Source organism: Pan paniscus, chromosome 20 (assembly GCF_029289425.2).
Source record: "Pan paniscus chromosome 20, NHGRI_mPanPan1-v2.0_pri, whole genome shotgun sequence".
Taxonomy (NCBI): Eukaryota; Metazoa; Chordata; class Mammalia; order Primates; family Hominidae; genus Pan; species Pan paniscus.
Window position 1 is genome coordinate 59,998,950 of NC_073269.2, and position 26,046 is coordinate 60,024,995.

The following is a 26,046-nucleotide window of genomic DNA, read 5'->3' on the forward strand; positions in this document are numbered from 1 at the left end:
TCAGACCCAGGAGCCCAGGCCCCCAGCCCCTCCTCCCTCAGATCCAGGAGCCCAGGCCCAGCCCCTCCTCCCTCAGACCCAGGAGCCCAGGCCCCCAGCCCCTCCTCCCTCAGATCCAGGAGCCCAGGCCCAGCCCCTCCTCCCTCAGGCCCAGGAGCCCAGGCCCCCAGCCCCTTCTCCCTCAGACTCAGGAGCCCAGGACCTAGGAGACCAGGTTCCTCTCCTCTCAGATCCAAGATTCTGGGTACCCAGGCCCTCTTCCTCTACCACTCAGAAGTGGGGTACCGAGGCTTCTTCTCCCTTAGGGACCCAAGACTCCTGGCCTCAGCCCCTCCTCCCTGAGACCCGGGGCCCTGCCTCCCGCCCCTCCTCCCTGGTAACCCCAGTCAGACTTGCTGCCCTGCCCGTCTCCTGCTGCCCGGGAGACTGGGGAGCTGGGACTCTCGGCGCCGCTCTTGCCCCTTAGTGAAATGAAAGTCCCATCAGGCTCGGCCCCTTCCTCCCCGGGCGGCCTCCCTCCCCCCTTCCTCGTCCCCTTAAAATACCCGGGATCCCTATGGCAACAGGCGCCGGGCGACAGGTGCGGGTGTTATTTACGGGTCAAGCCCGAAATAGCCCCGAGGGTGGAGGGTGGAGGGTGGAGGGTGGAGAGTGGGGGGTGGGCGGGTGGGGACGAGGCCGGGCGCGGGCAGAGGCCAGGCCGGTGGCGGTGGCGGGCACAGCCGGACGCTTCGGAGGCAGCGCGGAGCTGGGGTCGGCGCGGGGCCGAGGCAGGAGAGCGAGAGGGGCCCCTGCTCGGGAGTCGGGGGTGGGAGCCCCGAGGGGGGGCCCTGGCCTGGAGCTGAGCCTGGCGCGGACCCGACCGGGAAGGCCCTGGGAGCCCGGGGGAGGGAGACGGACTGATCCGGAAGGGGCGCAGCGTCTCTTTCGGGTCGCGGTTGGCCTTTGAACCCTGGGGGCACTCAGTCCTGGTTTTCCGAGCCGCAGTGCGGACCACAGCCCCATAGTGTGAGCCCCAGGAGGGCCCCCGGTCCCATCTGCCCCAGCCCTCGGGGAGGCCCCGCAGCCTCCCGTCTCTGGACTCCACTCTGTCTTCCAGCCACCGGCCCCTTTTCCAGGCTCAGTAGAGACCTCGGATCTTTTCTGAATGGCAGGGGAGACCCCTATCCCCTTTTCCTGAATTCCAGCGAGGCCCAGTCCTCTTCTGAGACCCAGCCAGGGCTCTGTTCTTCTCCTTCTGTGGATGCCGGGGTCCTACTGCCTCTCTTGAGACCCGGATTGAATTCCGACCTCCCCTTGGGAGCTTCCCGGGACCCCAGGTCTTCCTTTTCCGAATCCCAGAGGGTCCCCAAGTCCTCTGTTCTCAAACTCTGAGCCCAAGGGAACCCCGGCCACATCTCCTGCAAACACACAGAGGACCTCAGGTCCCTTCCTGGGTACCCCAAACTCTTAGCCCTAGTGGGGTGCTCAGATCTCTCAGGAAAACCAGTTTCCCTTTTGTTAACCACCCCCAGCGGGGACCCCAAAGCAGCCCCTTGGAGCTGCAGGGAGCTTCAGCGGGCACCAGTTCTCATTCCTCTGGAGCTCTTGGGGGGACTCCCTGCTGGGAAGCCGAATTCTATCTCTAAACCTCGGGGTGGGGGCCTTGCTTTTCCTCTGGGCCCCGTCTTCTTTGCCAAGTTCTTGAGGGCAACCTAGAACCCCAGAGGCTTCCCCAGCCCTGGGGATGGTTTTTCTCTTCTGAACCCCAGAAGCAATCTCGACTTTCCCATTTGAGATTCCAGACAGGACTCGGCTCTCCCTCTTTCATACCCAGGGGAAACTGAGTCCCTCACCCCCTTCAAAACCCCAGGTCGCTCCTCGCTCCCGCCCCTCGAGGCCCTTCGCCGGCTCTGCCTCCTCCCCCTTCTCGACCCCACCGGCCATAAGATGATGTGGTCCAACTTCTTCCTGCAAGAGGAGAACCGGCGGCGGGGGGCCGCGGGCCGGCGGCGGGCGCACGGGCAGGGCAGGTCGGGGCTGACTCCTGAGCGCGAGGGGAAGGTGAAGCTGGCGCTGCTGCTGGCCGCCGTGGGCGCCACGCTGGCGGTGCTGTCCGTGGGCACCGAGTTCTGGGTGGAGCTCAACACCTACAAGGCCAACGGCAGCGCCGTGTGCGAAGCGGCCCACCTGGGGCTGTGGAAGGTGTGCACCAAGCGGCTGTGGCAGGCGGACGTGCCCGCGGACAGGGACACCTGCGGCCCCGCGGAGCTGCCCGGAGGTGAGCAGCCGCCGCCCCGAGCCCAGGGCTTGCGTCCCACGGACAGGGAGGGAGAGGGGCCCGCGTCCGAGGAGAAAACCCGCCCCAGGGACGAAAGCCTGAGCCCGGAGGAGACAGCTTGCCTCCCAGTAAGCGCCAGTGCCCACATCGTCCTCTGCTCTCAGAAACTGCTGAGAGAGAGAGGGATCCCCCAGATATGGCCTAGGTCCCTCACGGGCCTACCGCCAGAGAACCTGTGCCTTAGAGCTTGCTTTCGTGCTACAGACTGTACCCCAAGACCAAAATGTGCCTACAGGGAGTCTATGTCCCCAGGCCATCCTGTACCCCCAGACCAGGCTGTGACCTGAGACCCCCTCAGACGAGTCTGTACCCCTATTCTGCACCTCTAAAGAGAGCTTGTGCCCCCGCCTACAGCCTGTGCCCCAAGACCATCCTGTACCCTGACTATCCTGTACCCCCAGATCAGCCTGTGTCCCCAGCTACAGTTTCCACCCCCAGACTAACATGCACCCCTAGACCAGTCTATACCCCCAGACCAGCCTGCATCCTTACACCATCCTGTGCCCTCAGATCAGCCTGCACCTCCACACCAGGCTATGGTCCCAGATGATTCTATGACCCCCAAAGTCCCTGCCCCCACACAGCCAATGTTCCTAGGCATCGCTGTGTCCGCCCAGACCAGCCTATAGCTCTAGAGAGAGCCTGTGTCCCTAGAAAAATCTTGCCTGTGTCCCCAGACCCAGCCTGTGATTCCAGACACAGCTGGTGTCCTCAGATAGCCTGTGCCCACCCCAGACAGCCTGCACCCTCTGGAAATGCCTGTGCCCTGGAGACAGCCCGTGCCCACTCTGCATGTGCCCACAGACAGCCTGTGCCCATGGAGAGACAGTCTGGGTTCCTGGTGTCAGCTTCCTCTTCCCAGCCTGGAGACAGCTTGCGCTCCCATCCTGTGAGCCCTGGGGAGACAGACGCCCACCCCAAAGCAGGATCTATGCCTGTTCCCCACCTACTGCTTCCACCAAACCAAGCTCTCACCAGACGCCTCCCAACACCCGAGGGCAGACCTTGTTCCTTCCCTGCAATGTTCTTCACTTCCTGTCCTCTCGCTTCCAAATGCCCAGACTGGACATTTCAGCGTTTCTCATTTTCTCCGAGACACATTCCCATACTCCCTCCTTTCCCAAATCATGGCTGTTTTATCCCTGGGCATGGCAGAGAGCTGTTCCATACCTCCCTGACACGACAGGCCATGGCTTGTGCTTATACAAGGGGGACATTCTATACCCCTGGGGAATTGGATGAAATCTCGTTCTACCTCCACTGACCCATGGAAAATACCTGGCACTCCTCAGAGCCCATTTGGGCTGTCATATATTTGATCACCCATATGAGATCTCCAGCACTCTTCAGTCTCCAAAGAAGGTCCTATCATCCCAGTGCCCCTCAAAGAATATGGCCTATTTTTCTGGGCTCTGTATGAGATTTCCCTCGTCCCTCACTTCTCCAGATGTGATATCTTATATGTGTAGAGTGAAAAATAGGATGTCCCAAGCCCTCGATAGGACAGTGGGATGCCAGGCCCCCCTGGCTGTCTGAGCTACCCACTTGGTGTCCAGATGGGCTACGCTTGATCATTTTATTTCTGCAGATGGGCTGTCTCTGGCCCCTCAGGGGTCTCATAAAGGATGATCTCAAACTTTTGCAAAATGGGAGGCCCCCGTAATAAGAATATTAGCTGCTTATGTAATGCCTGGTTCTCATCTCAGTGTTTTATGTACATTAACTCATCAAGCATCATAGCTAGCCTATGAGTCGTTATTATCACTCCCATTCTAGAGAAGAGAAAAATGAGGGGGCGAGAAATTTCAGTGGCTCAGTCTATGCACCCAGGCTAGTTAGATGGAATTTGAGGCTTGGTTGCCTCTCTTCTCAACAACTGCATTATATCACATCTCACTGGTCCACCAAGAGATCCCAAAGGTCAAAGGTCCTGGGACAATGGAGGGGTGGCCCATCCCATCTCACCGCATTGTATGGGGTTCCTCACATCCCTTGCTGTCCCCTCCATTGATCAGAAAGGACTTCAGTTCCAGCAGGGCCATTAACGTTATCTTACAAACCCAACCCCTCAGAGGACATCTCTCAATCTTCATTATCTCAGAGAAATATCTCACACTCACCACTGCCCATCAAAAGGCATCCCTGGCTCCCTTGGCTATAAGTATGGAATGTGGGGGTGACCCTTACCCTGCACTTTTCCAGATGGGATGTGTCATGTTTGGGGGTGGTCGAATTGGGATGTGCTAAACTATTAGTAGCCAAAAGCGGATGCCAGGCACCCTACATTGTCCCAGAAGGGCCATCACACTTCCCTTGTGGATGTAGACTGTGTTTCCCGCAATGACTGCTTCAAAGAGCACCTGCACCCTTCGCTCAGTGACGTGAAGCACCCTTTACCTCTTTTTCTTTGAAATGGAGTTTTGCTCTTGTTGCCCCGGCTGGAGTGCAATGGCGTGATCTCGGCCCACTGCAACCTCTGCCTCCCAGGTTCAAGCAATTCTCCTGCCTCTGTCTCCCAAGTAGCTGGGATTACAGGCATGCACCACAACATCCGGCTAATTTTTGTATTTTTAGTAGAGACGGGGTTTCACCATGTTGATGAGGCTGGTCTCGAACTCCTGACCTCAGGCGATCCGCCTGCCTCGGCCTCCCAGAGTGCTGGGATTACAGGCATGAGCCACCACGCGCAGCCCAGCATCCTCTACCTCTTGCTGCTGCATAAGAACTCACACATCCCACTCCTCCTGGCCGGACATCTCACCCCTTCACCTCCCCTCGGGGTACTTGGGGAGCGCCCGCCCACACCACCTCACCTGACTCAGGGATTGATTGCTTGTCCCTTCATATCCTTGTTCAAAGTGAAAAGTTCAATTTTTCACATTCACGGACTGCCTGGTCCCTCTTCTATGGCCTTTACTCCTGTTATTCTCGACCTCTCTTCTCTCTTTCTGTGCCTCAGTTTCCCCATCTGTAGAATAAGAGAGTAGGTCAGGCTAGGTGAATTCTGAGGGAATTTCTGGATCTAAAATGCACTTCAGAAAGTGCTCCCCTCCCTTCCTTCGTTTCTCCTTCCTTCTCTCCCTTTCTTCCTTTTTCTGTCTTTCTTAACTTTAAAATTTCTCTCTCTCTCTCTTTTTTTTTGAGATGTAGTCTTGCTCTGTCACTCATGCTGGATTGCAGTGGTGCCATCTCGGCTCACTGCAACCTATGCTTCCCGGGTTCAAGAGACTCTCCTGCCTCAGCCTCCTAAGTAGCTGGGATTACAGGAATGCGCCACCACTCCCGGCTAATTTTTGTACTTTTAGTAGAGATGGGTTTTCACCACGTTGGCCAGGCTGGTCTCAAACTCCTGAGCTCAAGTGATTCTCCTGCCTCGGCCTCCCAAAGTGCAGGGATTACAGGTGTGAGCCACCTTTCCTGGCCTCAATTTTTGGATTTTTAAATTAAATTATTAATATTAATTATCATTATTGTTTTGATCAACACTGTGTTTCTCAAATCTCTCCATCTTGCTTTAGGTTATTCTAATTCATGGCTATATGTACTGGAGAGATTTTCACAAGGACTGTCTGTGTCATTTACTTGTCTGTTCCCCATTAGATGGACACCTGGCTTGATTCTGACTCCATGTTACTTATAAACAGTGCTGCTGTAAACATCTGCATATATATTCCTGTTTTGTTTTTTTTTTTCTGGAGTTATACCCTGCAATGAAATTGTTGAGCCACAGGCTATGAACATTCTTCATTTCATAAAGTACCTCAGAGTGCCTTCCCAAAAGACTAGGAGTACCCGCTCATACACGGTGTTTCCTCTTATCTTTTCAAATGCTTGATATTACCCTTTTAATGTTGGCCAATCTAATTGATGGGAAGTGGTGGCTCCCTGCTGATTCCGGCTGCCTCTCTCTGATCCCTGGTGAAGTGGGGCATCTCTCCATGGACTTATGAGTTACCCAGGCTTCCTCTTTTGTGAATTACTATTCATACCCTTTGCCCATTTGTCAACTGGGTTCTCTCTCTCTTCTTGCTAATCCGCAGGAGCTCTTTGTGTGTTCTAGGTAGGAATCCTTCCTGAGACAGGATTCCTTTCTGAGTCTGTTAGTCTTCTGCTACTTGTATCTTGGTATCCTTTGTTGAATCAAGTGATTATCCATATGTAATCCCACTTGACCCTCAACAAACCCATACGAAGGGGCCAGGAAAGAGATTATTATCTCGTTTTAAAGAGGAGGAACTAGAGGCCCAGAGAGGCTAATGGCGCACTTGGGGCCACAGGTCTGGGGCTCAGAGCCCCGGATAGGAGTCCCAGCTCCTAGATGGCGGTGTGGTCGCAGGTGGCTTTCTGAGCATCATTTTTCTCCTCTGTGTATCAGGGATGCTGATGTCCAAGTTTTAGGCTCCCGTGGGCTGTTAACTGTCCAGCCCTGAGCTTACGCAAGGGACCTCACATCCTCATGTCTGTTTTCTCTCTCCTGCTCCCACAGAAGCAAACTGCACCTATTTTAAATTCTTCACCACGGGGGAGAATGCACGCATCTTTCAGAGAACCACAAAGAAAGGTGAGAACTTTTCACCCCCTGCTGGGCGACAGGTGGGGGAAATGCTGAGCGTGCTGGAGGAGTTCTAGACAGAGTTATCCCCTCCTCTGCTTTACCCCAGGGCAGGTCTCGTGTCTATAATCTGTGGCTGTCCCCTGGGGAGTGCTGGCGGGAGAGTTAATGATGGGGACATGGTGCTCTAGAGAATCTAGATAACTCTTTTTTTTCTTTTTTGAGATGATGTCTTGCTCTGTCACCCAGGCTGGAGTGCAGTGGCACAATCTCGGCTCACTGCAACCTCCGCCTCCCAGGTTCAAGCGATTCACCTACCTCAGCCTCCTGAGTAGCTGAGACTATAGGCGCCCACCATCATGCCCAGCTAATTTTTGTATTTTTAGTAGAGATGGGGTTTCACCATGTTGACCAGGCTGGTCTCGAACTCCTGACCTCAGGTGATCCCTCTCCTCAGCCTCCCAAAGTGCTGGGATGACAGGCGTGAGCCACTGCACCTAGCTGTGCCTAGAGCTCTTACCCCATCTCTGCCTATGCCACGTTCTGTGTCACCCCGGGCAAGTCGCAGCCCCTCTCTGTGGGTAGCACTTGGACATCTCACAAACCTGCATGCATCAAGTGCTGACCACAGTGCTGGGCACTCCATCTGTAAGATCTCCAGTCCTCGCAGTAGCCCTGCAGGGCGGGGGCTTTATCTTCCATCTTCCAGAAGTCCAGGAACGGTTACAACTATTCTTCCCAGGAAAATTTTTCACCATGTTGGCCAGCCTGGTCTTGAACTCTCCTGATCTCAAGTGATCCACCCACCTTGGCCTCCCAAAGTGCTGGGATTATAGGTGTGAGCCACCGTACCTGGTCCACAGGAGGAAATTTAGGCTGAGAAGGGTTCAGCCTAAATTCCTACTGGAATCTGGAAAATCCTGCTAGAATCTTCCATGTAGGAAGTAGTTGGGGAGATTTCCAACCTGGATCATTCCACTGTAGCACACTGCCTTTGCCATCGTCTCCCACACACCCCACTGCCTCAGCTTCCTCACCTGTAAACCAGTGGTAACCAGATCCTAAGTAATAGTTGGTAATTCTCAACTCTTTCTAATCCTGGCCCTCTCCTCCCTTTGCTCAGTGACTTTAGAGAAATAACTGACCCTTTCTGAGTCTTAATTCCTTCAACAGTGTAAGTAAAATGTTGGGCTGGATGATATTCTACTTGAAAATTCTTCTCTCGTCCTGAATCTTACATCTTCCTGGTTCTGGGTTCCTATGGGTGAATCCTCCTCATTCCCTACATCCCATGTTCTCTGCTTCTTTCCTCTCTCCTGCTGGCAGAGGTGAATCTGGCAGCTGCAGTGATAGCAGTGCTGGGCCTGGCAGTCATGGCCTTGGGGTGCCTCTGTATCATCATGGTGCTCAGTAAAGGTGCAGAGTTCCTGCTCCGAGTTGGAGCCGTCTGCTTTGGCCTCTCAGGTGAGGGTTCAGAGCCTGGAGGCTGAGGACACTGCATGCTGGGAGGATCTCCAGGCACTGTTGCATGCTGGGAGATGGGGTCTCTATGCACTGTTGCATGCTCAGAGATGGAATCTCTATGCACTGTTGCATGCTGGGAGTAGGGTCTCCACACACTGTTGCATGCTGGGAGTAGGAGCTCCACACACTGTTGCATGCTGGGAGGTGGGATCTCCAAGCCCTGTTGCATGCTTGGAGTTGAGGGGAAGCCCAAGGGCTATAGTAGGTTCAAAGATGGGAGAACCCCAACAACCGGGCTAAGGATTGGAGGGTGTCAAACATTGTTTTAGATTTGGACCTGGGATTTCCAATCACTGTTGCATGCTAGGCATTAGAGAAAGCGCAAGGACTATAGAGGTCTCAAAAATTGGAGGGTTCTAAGCCCTGTTGTTGGCTGGGAATTGGAAGCTGTCCAAACGCTTTTCAAGGTTTGAACATGGAGTCCCCAAACACTGTTTCATGCTGAGATGTTTTAAGCATTATAGCGTGTTGAGAGGTCAGGGAAGCCCAGGGGCTGTAGTAGGCTCAAAGGTGGAAGAGTTCCAAGCCCTATTGTTGGCTCAGAATTTGATGGTCTCTAAATGCTCTTTTAGATTTGAGACTTGAGGTCTGCAAGGACTGTTGCATTCTTGGAGCTGAAGGTCTAAATAAAATGCTGCATCTTGTGAAATGTAGCCCTCAGTAATAAACAACACTTCAGTTTATTTTACTTCCAGTTCAAATCCTTACGACAGCACTATTAGGCAGGGCTTACTATCCCCCATTTTATTTATGTATTTATTTTTGAGACAGAGTCTCCCTTTGTCTCCCAGGCTGGAGTGCAATGGCATGATCTCGGCTCACTGCAACCTCCGCCTGCTGGGTTCAAGTGATTCTTCTGCCTCAGTTTCCCAAGTAGCTGGGATTACAAGCAGGCACCACCAAGCCTGGCTAATTTTTGTATTTTTCGGTAGAGACGGGGTTTCACCACATAAGCCAGGCTGGTCTCGAACTCCTGACGTCAAGTGATCTGCCTGTCTTGGCCTCCCAAAGTGCTGGGATTATAGGCATGAGCCACCACACCCAGCCTCCCCCATTTTATAAATGAGGAAATTGAGGCTCAGAGAAGTCAGATGAATTACTCATGGGCACACAATCAATGATGGCATGATGGCAGAGGTGGGATTTTAAACTCGGTTTTCTTTCTTTTTTGAGATGGAGTCTCACTCTGTCGCCCAGGCTGGAGTGCAGTGGCACGATTTCAGCTCACTGCAACCTCTGCCTCTAGGTTCCAGCCCAAGCTGTGCCCTGAATCACTGTGTGGCCTTGGGAAGTTTCCTTTTATTTTCCGGGCTTTGGTTTTCTTCTTGGATCAAATGTTTTCTTTTCTTTCTTTTTTTTTTTGAGACAGAGTTTCGCTCTTGTTGCCCACGCTGGACTGCAGTGGCACAATCTCAGCTCACTGCAACCTCCGCCTCTCAGGTTCAAGCAATTCTCCTGACTCAGCCTCCCAAGTAGCTAGGATTACAGGTGTGTGCCACCACGCCTGGCTAATTTTTGTATTTTTAGTAGAGACAGGGTTTCATCATGTTGGCCAAGCTGGTCTCCAACTCCTGACCTCAAGTGATCCGCCCACCTTGGCCTCCCAAAGTGCTGGGATTACAGGCGTGAGCCACCGCGCCCGGCCAAGACTTTCATAAAACACTTTTATATCAACACCTTCCTGTGCACCCCCAGGGGTAATGCAGGTGTGAGTTTAATAATAACGCCAGCACCAAATTCCTACCAAGCTACAAATTCCATGAAAACAGACATCATCTTTATCTTTTTCCTCGTTCCGTCCTCAGGGAGTTAGAGAGGGCCTCTCTGGGGAGGTGACATTGAAGATGTCAAAGTATGGATAGACAAGCTGGGAGAGTTTGCTGCATTGCAGATCTTGAAAGAAAGCCAGTGTGACAGGAGTGTGGAGAGAGACAGGGAGACTGGTGCAAAAGATGTCACTGCATTAATGTGACATTAATGTCACTGGTCCTGTGACATTAACAGGGAATCAAAAAGATCTAGGTTGGAGTCCCGACTTCTTAACAGCCGTGTAATTGGGGCAAACCTTTTTCTATCTCTGAGCTTAAATCTCCTTATAGCCATGAACTCACTCATCCGTGTATCTGTTAGTGTTGTGTCCATCCTATCCATCCATCCATTTATCCTTCCGTTGATTGATCAGTTTCCTCCTTCTCTCCCCTTCCTTCCCCTCTCTCTCTTTCCCTATGTCTCTTTCTATCTCTCTCTTTTTTTTTTTTTTTTTTTGAGACAGGGTCTCTCATCCAGGCTGGAGTGCAGTGGCACCATCTCATCTCACTGCAACTTCGACTTCCAAGGCTCAAGTGATTGTCCTCCCTACCTTTCAGCCTCCTGAGTAGCTGGGAATACAGGCGCAAGCCGCCAAGCCCGGCTAATTTTCGTTTTTTTTTTGTTGTTTTTTTGTAGAGATAGGGTTTCACTATGTTGCCCAGGCTGGTCTCCAACTCCTGAGCTCAAGTGATCCGCCCACCTCGGCCTCCCAAAAGTGCTGGGATTATAGGTATGAGCCACCAAGCCCGGCCCCTCTCTCTTTTCTTTCTTTTCCACCCTCTTTCCCTTCCTCTCTCCCTCCAATCATCTATTTCTCCATTTTTTTTTACTTGTCCATTCATTTAACAAGTATTTCTTTAATATCCAGTGAGTCCCAGATGCTGTGCTAAGAGCCGCTGAGGATGCAACGATGAATAAAATAAAGATGATGTTTGTTCTCATGGAATTTGTAGCTTGCTAGGAATTTAGTGCTGGTGTTATTATTGAACTCACACCTGCATTACCCCTGGGGGTGCACAGGAAGCTGTTGATATAAAAGTGTTTTATGAAAGTCTTGAGCACAAAAATGTTCCGCAGATTGTACAACCAATTGAGAGTGAAGAAGGATTTGATGTTGTAATTACTTTGGTTAGATTGCGTGTCAGGGACTGGGGCAGGTTAGGATTTTGAGGTCTCCCTAAATAAAGGGTCGTGTTCAGGTTGTCTTGTTTCTCTCCTTATAATACATATATCAGCTGTTGTTCTATGTTTTAGAGGTATGAGACAGAGAAGTCTGCTGCCCTCATGGATTTATAGTGCAGTGGGAGAGACAGAAATGAGATAAAGAGATATTAGTCATACAAATCAATATACATTCATAACTACCAACTGTGATGAATGCTATAGATAAAAAGTACAGAGTATGAGAAAAATGTATGACAGGAGACCCACTGTAGATTTAGGTGGCAGTGGTTAGTGAAGGCGTCCCTTCAAAACATGTACTTCATACAGAGATGTGAAGAATAAGGACATCTAAGGCAGGCTCAGGGAAGGGGAGGCGGAAAATTATTCCAAGCAGCATAAAGGTCTTCAAGCCTGAACAAATCTGGTGCATTGAAAGTCCTGCTCCACGCTGCGAGAGTGTGGGAGGAGCAGCTTGAGAGGAGGCTGGAGAAGCCGCAGGAGCCAGACCCGCGTGCCTTTTTATTTATTTTATTTATTTTTTATTTTTGAGACAGAGTTTTGCTCTGTCACCCAGGCTGGAGTGCAGCGGTGCGATCTCGGCTCACTGCAACCTCTGCCTCCCGGGTTCCAGCGATTCTCCTGACACAGCCTCGGAAGTAGCTGGGATTACAGGTGCCTGCCACCACACCTGGCTAAGTTTCGTATTTTTAATAGAGACTGGGTTTCTCCATGTTGGCCAGGCTGGTCTCGAACTCCTGACCTCAGGTGATCCACCTGCCTTGGCCTCCGAAAGTGCTGGGATTACAGGCATGAGCCACCCTGCCTAGCCATCCACCAGGAAATTCCATTGGCACTGCTTCCAAAACGTGTTTTGAATGCAAACACTTCCCTCGGTTTCACTAATCCAAGCCACGGCTATATTTCCCCGAGGTAATTTCTATGGCCTCCTAACTCTTCTCTATGCTTCTCCTTTTAACCTCCTCAAGTCCATTCTCCACAGAGCAGCTAGAGTGATACTTCTATTTTTTTACTTTTAAATTTTTTAAGACAGGGTCTGGCTCTGTCGCCCAGGCTGATGTACAGTGGCACAATCACAGCTCACTGCAGCCTCAACCTCCTGGGCTCAAGCAATCCTCCCACCTCATCCTTGAGTAGCTGGGACCACAGGCACACGTCACCACTCTGGGCTAATTTTTAAAATTATTTGCAGAGATGAGGTCTCACTATGTTGCCCAGGCTAATCTTGAATTCCTGGACTCAAGCAATCCTCTCGCTTCGGCCTCCCAAAGTATCGGGATGATAGGCATGAGCCACCGCACCCGGCCAAGTGATACTTTTTTTTTTTGAGACGGAGTTTCGCTCTTGTTGCCCAGGCTGGAGTGCAATGGCACGATCTCGACTCAGTGAAACGTCTGACTCCTGGGTTCAAGCGAGTCTCCTGCCTCAGCCTCCCGAGCTGGGATTACAGGCATGCGCCACCACGCCTGGTTAATTTTATTATTATTATTATTATTATTATTATTATTGTATTTTTAGTAGAGATGGGCTTTCTCCATATTGGCCAGGCTGGCCTCGAACTCCTGATGACCTCAGGTGATCTGCCCGCCTCAGCCTCCCAAAGTGTTGGGATTACAGGTGTGAGCCACCACGCCTGGCCCCTAAGTGATACTTTTATATCATAAGTCGGATCACGGATTCTCCCCAGAATAAAAGCCACTTAAATTCCTACTGCTAGAATAACATGGTGGCAAGGCCTCGTGCGGGCTGACTCCCGGCGCCCTGCGACTCCCTCTCCTGCCATCTGCTCACCCTGCTCCGGCCACGCCAGCCTCTGCTGTTCCCCAGACGCTCTAAGCTCATTCCTCCCGCAGCGTGTTTTCCCGGGGCTGCCTCCTCAGCCTGGAGCGTTCTTCCGCCGGCGCTTCACGTGTCTCGTTTCCTCGCATTGTTTAAGTCTCTGGTCAAATATCACCACCTCAGAGAGACCAGCACTGACCATCGTGTCTAAAGGGGACTCATTGGGTATCCAAGAAAATGTTAAAAATAAATAAATAAATAAATAAAAGAGCGGGGCGCGGTGGCTCACGCCTGTAATCCCAACACTTTGGGAGGCCGAGGCAGGTGGCTCACAAGGTCAGGAGTTGGAGGCCAGCCTGACTACCATGGTGAAACCCTGACTCTATTAAAATACAAACATTAGCCGGGCGTGGTGGCGGGCGCCTGTAGTCCCAGCTACGCAGGTGGCTGAGGCGGGAGAATCGCTTGAACCTGGGAGGCGGAGGTTGCAGTGAGCTGGGATCTCGCCACTGCACTCCAGCCTGGGCGACAGAGTGAGACCCCATCTCAATAAATAAATAAATAAATAAATAAATAAATAATAAAAGAAAGAGAGAGCGCGTGAGAGAAACTGGGCGCGGTGGCTCACGCCTGCAATCCCAGCACTTTGGGAGGGCGAGGTAGGTGATCCCTTGAGCCCAGGATTTCGAGACCAGCCTGGGCAACATAGTGAAACCCCATCTCTACCAAAAATACAAAAACTAGCTAGTCTCATAACCTGATCTCAAAAAAAAAATAGATAAAAATTTAAAAATAAAATAAACTGGCCAGGCATGGTGGTTCATGCCTGTAATCCCAGCACTTTGGGAGGCTGAAGCGGGCAGATCGCAGGATTAGGAGTTCGAGACCAGCCTGGCCAACGTGGTGAAACCCCGTTTTTACTAAGATATAAAAAATTAGGCGGGCATGGTGGTGATGCCTGTAGTCCCAGCTACTAAGGAGGCTGAGGCAGGGGAATCACTTGAACTCAAGAGGTGGAGATTGCAGTGAGCCAAGATCGCGCCACTGCACTCCAGCCTGGGCGACAGAGTGAGACTCCCTCTTAAAATAAAATAAAATAAAATAAAATAAAATAAAATAAAATAAATAAACCAGGCGCGGTGGCTCACTCCTGTTATCCCATAACTTTGGGAGCCGAGGCTGGCAGATCACTTAAGGCCAGGAGTTTGAGACCAGCCTGACCAACATGGTGAAACCCTGTCTCTACTAAAAATACAAAAATTAGCTGGGCGTGGTGGCGGGTGCCTGTAATCCCAGCAACTCGGGAGGCTGAGGTGGGAGGATCATTTGAACCTGGGAGGTGGAGGTAGAAGTGAGCTGAGATCGTGCCACTGCACTCCATCCTGGGTGACAGAGCAAGACTCTGTCTCAAAAATAAATAAATAAATAAAATAAGAAAGAAAGAAGACTCATTTCCAGCTGGGACCTTACCTGCTTTACTTTTCTTCACTGAATTGCTCACTACCTGAAATTCTCTATTTATTTATGCCCATATTCATTTGCCAGGGCCACTATAAGAAAGTACCGCAGCCTGGGTGGCTGTGGTACAACAGAGGTTGATTTCCTCACCGTTCTGGAGGCTGGAGGTCTAAGACCATCGCGTCGACAGGGAGGTTTTCTCCAAGGCTTCTCTTCTTGTCTTGTAAATGGTCAACTTATCCCTGTATCTTCACATGGTCTTCCCTCTGTACTGGTCTGTGTCCCCAGTTCCTTCTTTCTTTTCTTTTTTTTTTTTTTTGTTGAGTCGGAGTCTGGCTCTGTCACCCAGATTGGAGTGCAGTGGTGTGATCTCTGCTCACTGCAACCTCCCCCTCCCGGGTTCAAGTGATTCTCCTGCCTCAGCCTCCCGAGTAGCTGGGATTACAGGCACCCACCATGACACCCAGCTAATTTTTGTTTTTTTAGTAGAGAGGGGGTTTCTCTATGTTGGCCAGGCTGGTCTCGAACTCCTGGCCTCAGGTGATCTGCCCATCTCTGCCTCCCAGAGTATTGGGATTACAGCCATGAGCCACTGTGCCTGGCCTTCTTTTTTTTATTTTGTTATTTTATTTTATTTTTTTTTTGTAGAGACAGGGTCTCACTCTGTTGCCCAGGCTGATCTTGAATTCCTGGCCTCAAGAGATCCTCCTGCCTGAAATTTTTTTTATCTCATAAGGACACCAGTCACATTGGATTAGGGTTCCTTCTGATGACCTCGCTTTAACTTAATTATCTGTTTTTGTGTGTGTGTGTTTGTTTTGTTTTGTTTTTTGAGACAGGGTCTCACTCTGTTGCCCAGGCTGAAGTGCAGTGGTTCGATCTCAGCTCACTGCAGCCTCTGCCTGCAGGATTCAAGCGATTCTCATGCCTCAGCCTCCCGAGTAGCTGGGATTACACGCATGCGCCACCATGCCTGGCTAATTTTTGTATTTTTAGTAGGGACGGGGTTTCACCATGTTGGTCAGGCTGGTCTCAAACTCCTGCGATCCACTCGCCTTGGCCTCCCAAAGTGCTGGAATGACAAGCGTGAGCCACTGCACCCAGCCTTAACTTAATTCTCTCTTTAAGAACTCTATATCCAAATACAGTCATGTTCTGAGGTACTTGGGGTCAGGACCCCAAAACATGAACTTTTTGTGGAGGACACAGCTCAGCCCTCAACAATGCATTTAACTGATAATTGTCCGTCTCTCCTTCTTGGATGAAACTCCAGAAGGACAGGGATTTAGTTGTAGTATCATTTATGTATCATGTTATATGTATTTTGTAATAAGAGCTCAATGAACATCTGTTGAATGAATCAAAGAATGCATGAATCAGGTCTGCTGTGGTGGCTCACACCTGGAATCCCAACATTTTGGGAGGCTGAGGCAGGAGGATTGTTTGAGGCCAGGAGTTTGAGACCAGCCCGGGGCAATGTAGAAAGATCCCGTCTCTACAAAATAAAATGAAATAATTAGCCATGGTGGCTTGCAACTGTAGTCCCAGCTACTCAGGAGGCTGAGGCGGGAGGAGGGCTTGAGCCTGGGAGGTCAAGGTTTCAGTGAGCTGTGATCGCGCCACTGCACTCCAGCCTGGGTGGCTGAGACCTTGTCACTAAAAAAGAGAAAAGAAAAAAAAAAAGATTGAATTAGGAAAGGAATGAAGGGGAGTCCTTGTCTAAATGCTTTTCCACCTCCCGTTCTGTAATGTTGGGCTGCATGGAGCAAAGAAGGGGCTTTTAAATCACAGCATCCTGGCTGCATTCTCCAGCCCCTGAATCAAAACCGCAGTGAATGGCTGGGCACGGTGGCTCAGGCCTGTAATCCCAGCACTTTGGGAAGTGGATAGATCACCTGAGGTCAGGAGTTTGAGACCAGCCTGGCCAACACGGTGAAACCCCATCTCTACTAAAAATACAAAAATGAGCCAGGCGTGGTGGCAAGAGCCTGTGGTCCCAGCTACTCGAGAGGCTGAGGCAGGAGAGTCTCTTGAACCCGAGAGGCAGAGGCTGCAGTGAGCCGAGATTGCTCCATTGCACTCCAGCCTGGATGACAGAGTGAGATTCCGACTCAAAACAAAACCAAAACCAGTAAACAAACAAACAGAAAAAAACACCACAGTGGGGCTGGGGTGCAGGGAGGAAGCAGGGTCAGGAACTGGGGTTGGGGCAGGACTCCAGGGTCTGGAGAGAAGGCGGCTGGGATCCATGACTCATGCGTGACTCTCAGACGGTCCTGCATGACCTGGCCCCTGCCCGCCCCTGCAGTTCCATTACCACCTCTCTCCCCAACCCCACCTCTCCTTGCTCCCACCACACTCAGCTTTTCTCTTTTCTCCAAACACTCTGTGCTGCGTCCTACACAGGGCCCTCGCGTCAGCCCCTCCTTCTGCTCGGAACAGCCGTTGCTTCGTTTTGAGCATGACTGACTTCTTTTCATCCTTCACGTCCCAGCTCAAATGGCTTTTCTCGACACCATCCAAAGTCCCTGCTCCACCCCTGGGTGCCACTCTCTCTGTTTCTATTTCCTTCCTCTCATGCATCACCCTCTGAGATTATCTTGTCTCCTCATTTGTTTATTTTGGACATTGCAACCTGGCAGCCTGCAGGCCCTCGATGGCCAGGAGATGTGCTTTGTTTGCCAGGCAGTGTGTAAAGATTTCTTCGAGTTGACGTTTAAAGGTTGGGAGAATTCCCATAAAAATAATAATTATTTAAGCAATTATGGGCCGGGTGCGGCAGTTCACCCCTGTAATCCCAGCACTATGGGAGGCCAAGGTGAGTGGATCACTTGAGGTCAGGAGTTCTAGACCAGCCTGGCCAACATGGTGAAACCATGACTCTACTAAAAACACAAAAATTGCCGGGCGCAGTGGCTCACGTCTGTAATCCCAGCACTTTGGGAGGCCGAGGCAGGTGGATCACAAGGTCAGAAGTTCGAGACCAGCCTGGCCAACGTGGTGAAACCCCGTCTCTACTAAAAACACAAAAATTAGCCAGGTGTGGTGGCGTGTGTCTGTAATCCCAGCTACTCAGGAGGCTGAGGCAGGAGAATCACTTGAACCGGGGAGGTGGAGGTTGCAGTGAGCCGAGATCATGTCACTGCACTCTAGCCTGGGCAACAGAGTGAGACTCCATCTCAAAAAAAAAAAAAAAAATTAGCCAGGCGTGGTGGAGCACACCTGTAGTCCCAGGTACTCAGGAGGCTGAGCATGAGAATCGCTTGAACCTGCGAGGCGGAAGCTGCAATGAGCTGAGATCATGCTGTTGAGCAGCTGCAGCTGGCTTCTGCCATCATTTCTACCTTACTTGCCGCCCTGTGTGTTTACACTTTCTCATGCCCCCTGCAGGCATTTGAGTTTTGCAAACTTTGGTTTATTTGTTTACTGTCTATCTCCAAGTAATATATAAGCTCCACGAGGGTAGGGTCTTTCTCTATCTTGTTCTTTCTTTTTCTTCTTTTTTGCTTTTTTTTAAAAAAAAAATCAGCCTGTAATCCCAGCTACTCGGGAGGCTGAGGCGGGAGAATCACTTGAAACCAGAAGGCGGAGGTTGCAGTGAGCCAAGATTGCCACTGCACTCCAGCATGGGTGTAAGAGCGAAACTCTGTCTCAAAAAAAATAAAAAATAAAAAATTGCATTGCAATATGACTTTATCTTTATTTTGTGACCCCTCCCCCTCTATCACTCTTTTAAAAAACTTCCATGGAGACTTTTTTTTTTTTTTTTTTTTTTGTTGCCCAGGCTGGAGTGCCATGGCGTGATCTCGGCTCACCACAAGCTCCGCCTCCCAGGTTCAAGCAATTCTCCTGCCTCAGCCTCCCGAGTAGCTGGGATTACAGGCGCACACCACCACGCCCAGCTAATTTTGTAGTAGAGATAGGGTTTCTTCATGTTGGTCAGGCTGGTCTTGAACTCCTGACCTCAGGTGATCCACCCGCCTCGGCCTCCCAAAGTGCTGGGATTACAGGCGTGAGTCACTGTGCCCGGCCCAATTTTTGTATTTTTAGTAGAGATGGGATTTCACCTTGTTGGCCAGGCCAGTCTCGAACTCCTGGCCTCAAGTGATCCAATCGCTTCAGTCTCCCAAAGTGCTGGGATTGTAGGTGTGCCTGGCCCCTAATGGAGTCTTAATTTAAATTTTGTGTTTTCTGATTCCTGTGTTTGCTTTAAGAAAAGAAAGTTGTGGGAAAATGTGCTAAACATAAAATGTGTAATTTTAACCATTTCCCCCTTTTATTTTTAATTTTTATTTATTTATATATTTTTAAGAATTGGGGTCTTGCTGTGTTGTCCAGGCTGGAGTGTACTGGTGTGATCACGGTTCACTGCTGCCTCATCCTTCTGGGCTCAAGCGATCCTCCCACCTCAGCCTCCTGAGTAGCTGGGACTACAGGCGTGCACCACCACACCTGGCTAATTTTTTTTAATTATTTTTTTGTAGAGATGGAGTCTTGCTATGTTGCCCAGGCTGGTCTCAAAATCCTGGCCTCAGGCAATCCTTCGTCCTCGGCCTCCCAAAGCACTTGGATTACAGGTGTGAGCCACAGCGCCCAGCCTCCTCTTTCGTTTTTAGTTGACATGTAGTACTTGTACATATCTGTGGGAAACAGAAGGATGGTTTGATGCATGTAAACAATGCATAATGATCAGATCAGGGCAATTAGCCTATCCACCACTTCAGACTTGACCATTTCTTCATGTTGTGACCATTTCAAAATCCTCTCCTCTAGCTCTTTGAAAATACACAGCCAGGCACGGTGGCTCTCACCTGTAATCTCAGCACTTGGGGAGGCCGAGGTGGGTGGACCACTTGAGGTCAGGAGTTCAAGACTAGCCTGGCCAACATGGTGAAACCCCGTCTCTACTAAAAAAAAAAAAAATATATATATATATATATATATGCACAAAAATTAGCCAGGCGTGGTAGCGCACGTGTGTAATCCCAGCCACTCAGGAGGCTGAGGCAGGAGAGTCGCTTGAACCCCAGCTACTCGGGAGACTGAGGCAGGAGAATCAGGAGGCGGAGTTTGCAATAAGCTGAGATTGCACCACTGCACTCCAGCCTGGGCAACAGAGCAAGACTCCGTCTCAAAAAAAAAAAAAAGAAAATCTAATGAACCATATTCACCCTACAGTGCTGCGAACACCAGAACGCGTTTCTCCCGTCTAGCTGTGATTCTATATCCGCCTTTTAATCATTTTCCAGCGTACGGTTCTGTGGCATCAATTCCGTTCACATTGTTATGCAACCATAACCCCCATCCACCTTCACAACGATTTTCATCTTCCCCAGCTGAAATTCTATACCTGTTAAACACCAACTCCCCTTTTTCCTCTTCCCTCCGGCCCTCGGCAACCACCCTTCTACTTTGTGTCTCTATGACTTTGTGTCTTGTTTTTTTTTTTTCTTTATCTCCAGCTTCCCAAATGCTGCCTGCTATATAGTAGGTGTTTAGTAAGTATTTGTTGAGTGCACGCGTGGGAAGGTGCCAGGGCGGGCGGGAGGGCTGGGAGCGGATGGGGGAGATGTTGAGACACAGGTGGGGTCGCGGGGGTCTGACTGCGCCCTGTCCTCTCTCCCGCAGGCCTGCTGCTCCTGGTGAGCCTGGAGGTGTTCCGGCATTCCGTGAGGGCCCTGCTGCAGAGAGTCAGCCCGGAGCCTCCCCCGGCCCCACGCCTCACCTACGAGTACTCCTGGTCCCTGGGCTGCGGCGTGGGGGCCGGCCTGATCCTGCTGTTGGGGGCCGGCTGCTTTCTGCTGCTCACACTGCCTTCCTGGCCCTGGGGGTCCCTCTGTCCCAAGCGGGGGCACCGGGCCACCTAGAGCCACGCGTGAGACTTCTCTAAGCAACCACCAAGCCCTTTGACCTTCTCCATTGTACCCCCAGGATCTTTTTGCCCCATCTCCTAGAGAAACTGTGTTCTCCCTGCTCGGGGGCCCATGTTTTTTTACACGCCTGCCTCCTGTCCCCTTATCTTTTCTCCCTCTGTAAATACGTTTTTCTCTGTGGCTGTATGTGGGTTGCTTGGGGGTGGGATGGGAAGGGGCTCTTTGCAAACGAGGGTCCCCAGAGAAGACTGGCGGGGACCTGATGGGGTAGCTAGGGTGTGGGGTTGGGGGATGAGGTCAGGGGGTCTTGGGTGGGAGTTGGGGGCCCCTTCATTTCCCAGGTCTGGATCGATTCACTTGCCGGGAGAGACTTTTTACAACTCATCTGCAGCTCGGGGTGCGGTTGGGGGAGATAGCGAAGGGTCTGGCCTCGCTGTGATCTGATTTGGGATTAAAGGTTTGGAAATTTAACAACTTTGCTTTGGAGTCTATTTGTGATGTGATCATGCATTCTGGGGTAAAGAAAAGTGACCCCATATTCCCTCCAGAAACATACCCTCCAGAAACATACCCTCCAGAAACACTTTTAAGCCCAGAAGTCACGTGAAAACAAACCCATACACAATGGTTGAGAGTGTGGAAAACACAATATATTTTTTATTTTTATTTTTATTTTGAGACAGAGTCTTGCTCTGTCTCCCAGGCTGGAGTGTAGTGCTGCAATCTTGGCTCACCGCAACATCCGCCTCCTGGGTTCAAGTGATTCTCCTGCCTCAGCCTCGCAAGTAGCTGCATTTACAGGCACGAGCCACCATGCCCAGCTAATTTTTGTATTTTTTTTTTTTAGAAGAGACGGGGTTTTACCATGTTAACCAGGCTGGTCTCGAACTCCTGATCTCAAGTGATCCACCTGTCTCAGCCTCCCAAAGTGCTGGGATTACAGGCGTGAGCCACCGTACCCCACCCAGATTTCCCCTTTACGCATGACTCCCGTCATACGTGATTAGGATTTACCCCCAATGACCTTATTTTAACTTGATTATCTCTATAAAGACCGTATCTCCAAATGAGGTCACATTCTTAGGTACTGGGGGTTAGGGTCCAACATATATATATATATATATATATACATTTTGTAGGGGAGAACATTCAACCATTAACAGTGTATATATTCTAAATTGTGTTTTCTGGTCGGGCGTGGTGGCTCACGCCTGTAATCCCAGCACTTTGGGATGCCAAGGCGGGTGGATCACCTGAGGTCAGGAGTTCAAGACCAGCCTGGCCAACACGGTGAACCCCCGTCTCTACTAAAAATACAAAAATTAGCTGGGTGTGGTGGCAGGCACCTGTAATCCCAGCTACTCGGGAGGCTGAGTCAGGAGAATTGCTTGAACCTGGGAGTTGGAGGTTGCAGTGAGCCGGTATCTCGCCACTGCACTCCAGCCTGGGCGACAGAGCAAGACTCCGTCTCTAAAAAAAAAAAAAAAAAAAAAAAAAAATCAAAAAGGTGGGGGGAAGGGGGATTGGTTCAGGAAAGCCTTCTGAAGAAGATGACGAACTTGAGTCTTCAAGGTGAGTAAGAATCAGAGAAAGTGGAGAACGTCACGGGCGTTCCAGCTGGGTGGGAGAGCCTGGACAGAAACAAGAGGAAAAACATGATGAACCTGTGAGTGAGGAAATGTGAACGCTGGTGTTCAGAGTGAGACACAGGAATCGTGAGAGGGTTGGGGTGGGCTGTCTTATGAACAAGGTGGAGAGACTCAGATGCTCAACAGAACAGCTTGGCCTTTACCCTGAGGGTACTGAGGATCCATGGGAGCTTGCTGAGCAGAGACACACTGGCATCAGGTCAAGGGGTTGAAACAAGGTTTCTTATTCTTGAAGTCACAAAATTGCAGACCCGGAAGACAGACTAGTGGTTGCCAGGGGTTAAGAAAAGGGTGAGTCTTGGCCCCACGCGACGGCTCATGCCTGTAACTCCAGCACCTTGGGAGGCCGAGGCGGATGGATCACCTGAGGTCAGGAATTCGAGATCAGCCTGGCCAACATGGTGAAACCCCGTCTCTACTAAAAAACAAACAAACAAAACAACAACAACAAAACATACAAAAATTAGCTGGGTGTGGTGGCTCACATCTGTAATCCCAGCACCTTCGGAAATGCCTGTTCTCATTTAGGTCCATGGGCATAGGCCCTAGGGTGGAGCCCTTGCCAGAGACCCTGCCCTTCTCTACCCAGCAGTTCTCTGCCCCCCTCCCATATCAAAATGCTTTTTCTGCATCTATTGAGATGATCATGTGATTTTATTTTTATTTTTATTTTGCAGTCTCACTCTGTCGCCCAGGCTGGAGGGCAGTGGTGCGATCTCGGCTCACTGCAACCTCCGCCTCCCGGGTTCAAGCAATTCTTGTGCCTCAGCCACCCCAGTACCTGGGATTACAGGTGTGCGCCACCAGACCCAGCTAATTTTTGTATTTTTAGCACAGATGGGGTGTCACTACGTTGGCCAGGCTGGTCTTGAATGCCTGACCTCAAGTGATCGTCCCACCTCCACCTCCCAAAGTGCTGGGGTTACAGGCGTGAGCCACTGCGCCCAGCTGACCATGCGATTTTTGTTTCTAATTCTGCATTCTTCCATTCAACAAGCAGAAGTGCCCCGCAGTGCCTGGGCACCTGGGAGCCAGGCTGGTGTGAAAGCCCAGCTCCCCGACTTATGGCCGGAGCAACAGCTTCACCTCTTTCTGTCTTGGTTCCTTCATCCCTAAAGACGGTGCATGAGCTCAATCCTGTACCTACTCCCAGGAGTCACCGTCGGGAGTAAAGGCCATCATGAGCCCTGCAAAGCTCCCAGGAGACCGCCTGGCATGTGGTCGCAACTCGATCTGCCTTTGCTGTTATTTTTTCTCAAGTGGCACTTACAGAGTAAACAGGGACCCCCGACGAGCTGACAGCCTGCTGATGGAAACAGATACTAATCACATCATTGAAGTAATGAGCGTGCAATTATAAACCAAGTTAAGTGCTAGGAGACAAGATAGTCCACAATTTTTTTTTGTTGTTTGACTTTGTGCCCAGCCAGGTCAGGGAAGCCTCAAGAGACATGTGCCATGGGGATGGCGGAGATAGTTGGTCTTGGGGGAATGGCCCGCCCTTCCTTCCTTCCTTCCTTCCTTCCTTCCTTCCTTCCTTCCTTCCTTCCTTTCTCTTTTCTTTCTTCCTCTTTCTTTCTTTCTTCTCTCTCTCTCTCTCTTTCTTTCTTTCCTTCTTTCTTTTTCTTTTTTTTTTTTGAGCCGAAGTCTCGCTCTGTCACCCAGGCTGGAGCTCGGTGGTGCAATCTCGGCTCACTGCAAGCTCCACCTCCCGGGTTCACGCCATTCTCCTGCCTCAGCCTCCCGAGTAGCTGGGACTACAGGCGCCCGCCACCAAGCCTGGCTAATTTTTTTGTATTTTTTTAGTACAGACGGGGTTTCACCTTGTTAGCCAGGATGGTCTCGATCTCCTGACCTCATGATCCACCCGCCTCGGCCTCCCAAACTGCTGGGATTACAGGCGCGAGCCACTGCGCCTGGCCTCTCTCTCTTCCTCCCTCCCTCCCTTCCTTTCTTCCTTTTTCTTTCTTTCTTTCTTTGTTTCTTTCTCTTTCTCTTTCTCTCTTTCTCTCTCTCTTTCTTTCTTTCTCTCTTTCTTTCTTTCTTTTCAAGATGGAGTCTCACTCTGTCCCCCAGGCTGGAGTGCAATGGCACAATCATGGCTCACTGCAGCCTCGACTTTCCAGGTTCAAGCGATTCTCGTGCTTCAGTCCCCCAAATCCCTGGGACTACAGGCACACACAGCCACAGCCAGCTAAGTTTTTGTATTTTTTGTAGAGATGGGGATCTCCCACTGTTGCCTACGTTGGTCTTGCACTTCTGGTCTCAAGTGACCCACTCGCCCTGGCCTCCCAAAATGCTGGGATTACAGGCATGAGCTACCGTGCCTGGCCACTCTTCATTAAAAAAAATATAAATAAATAGAGATGGGGTCTCACTGTGTTGCCCAGGCTGGTCTCAAACACCAAGGCTCGTATGATTCTCCTGCCTCGGCCTCCCAGGTACATGAACCACCGTACCTGGTGGGAATGGCTCTTTGTCCAGTGGGGTCATCATTCTGAAAACTCTTTCTTACCCGGGGTCAGGGCAGGGAAGGTTCAAAGCCAGAGACTCAAGAGAAAAGGGAGCTGGCAATTTTCCCCTAAACCCTCCCTGGCCACACTCCGAGTGGTTCCCCCACGGCCAGTTCAGGCTTCAGTTCTGTGTGGGGAGAGACTGGAGGGAGGGGAAGGCAGAGATATAACATAGACTTATCAGAAGTGGGAGAAGGAATTACAGACCTCACAAAGACAAATGACTGGAATCACATCATCCTATGAAACAATGTATTGTTGGGGCTCAGAAAACAATACCCCCGAAGTAAGTATGACGTTTGTCAGGTGGAGCATTTGAACTAAAGGAGATTAGAAGGTCTCTGAGGCGGCCGGGCCATCATCTCTACAAAAAATACAAAAAAACTAGCTGGGTATGGTGGTAAGTGTCTGTAGTCCCAGTTACTGAGGAGGCTGAGGCAGGAGAATCACTTGAACCCAGGAGATGGAGTTTCAGTGAGCCGAGATCATGCCACTGCACTCCAGCCTGGGTGACAGAGTGAGACCCTGTCTCAAAATAAAATAAAATAAAATAAATTAGCTGCTGATGATGATGATGCACAGTGCTATGTATGCGTGTTCCAACAGTAGCTATTTTAATTAAATTAATTTTTTTGAGACAGGGTCTCTCTCTTTCACCCAGGCTGGAGTGCCGTGGCGTGATCACAGCTCACTGCAGCCTTGACCTCCCAGGCTCAAGCGATCCTCCCACCTCAGCCTGCTGAATAGCCGGAACTGCAGGTGCATGCCACCACACCAGGCTAATTTAAAATTTTTTTTTTAAAGAGATGTGATTTCACCATGTTGCCCAAGCTGGTCTTGAACTCCTGAGCTCAAGCGATCTGCCCACCTCAGCCTCCTGAAGTGCTGAAATTACAGACATGAGCCATCGCGTCCAGCCTATTTTAATTTTATAACCTCTCATGAAATCTCTCCTTCCTCAATTTGTCTTCTGAGGGTTCTGACTTTAGCCAGAATTGGAAAGAGGCCCAATGCTTCATGAAGGATGACAGCTGGAGAAGTACTAGAAGGTTGCCTGGCAACAGTGGTGTTAGGGCAGAAAGGAGCAAGTCCCTGGGTGGTTTCCTAGCAGAAGGAATGTGGGCAGGGCTGAGCCTAGGAAGCAAGATAGGAGATGACAAGTGTGCCCAGATCATCAACTTCTGAGGAATTTCTCATCCCTGCACCCCAGAGCCTCTGGACACAGCCCATCTCTCTCTCTCTCTCTCTCTCTCTCTTTTCTCCCCTCCCTTCTCATCTTTTCCTCCTCTTTTTTCCCTTTCCCTCTCATCCCTCCCTCCTCCTCCTTTTACTTCTTTCTTCCTTTTCTTCTTCCTGTTCCTCCTTCTCCTATTACTATTACTACTGA

General features: G+C 50.7%; 1 protein-coding gene across 3 annotated transcripts; it reads left to right on the forward strand.

The window, feature by feature from the left end:
* The first annotated feature begins 252 nt into the window (after positions 1-252).
* On the forward strand, positions 253-25,008 carry CACNG6 (calcium voltage-gated channel auxiliary subunit gamma 6). 3 transcript variants are annotated; one of them, XM_034945515.3, is made up of 5 exons: positions 253-580; positions 1,853-2,260; positions 6,807-6,881; positions 8,199-8,336; positions 20,253-25,008. In XM_034945515.3, the coding sequence occupies exons 2-5, from the start codon at positions 1,930-1,932 to the stop codon at positions 20,489-20,491; spliced, it is 783 nt and encodes a 260-aa protein (XP_034801406.1). In that variant the 5' UTR covers positions 253-580; positions 1,853-1,929; the 3' UTR covers positions 20,492-25,008. The 3 variants fall into 3 exon arrangements, with proteins under 3 accessions (XP_034801406.1, XP_034801407.1, XP_034801408.1); XM_034945516.4 differs by lacking the exons at positions 253-580; positions 8,199-8,336 and having other exon boundaries at positions 689-2,260; XM_034945517.4 differs by lacking the exons at positions 253-580; positions 6,807-6,881; positions 8,199-8,336 and having other exon boundaries at positions 689-2,260.
* The last annotated feature ends 1,038 nt before the right edge of the window (positions 25,009-26,046 follow it).

What these genes read in the sequence shown, in the direction of transcription:
- CACNG6 (XM_034945515.3), top strand. Translation starts at nt 1,930, where the DNA reads ATGATGTGGTCCAACTTCTTCCTGCAAGAGGAGAACCGGCGGCGGGGG. An exon ending in TCAGAGAACCACAAAGAAAG is followed by an intron (nt 6,882 to 8,198) that starts GTGAGAACTTTT and finishes TCCTGCTGGCAG; the next exon opens with AGGTGAATCTGGCAGCTGCA. An exon ending in CGTCTGCTTTGGCCTCTCAG is followed by an intron (nt 8,337 to 20,252) that starts GTGAGGGTTCAG and finishes TCTCTCCCGCAG; the next exon opens with GCCTGCTGCTCCTGGTGAGC.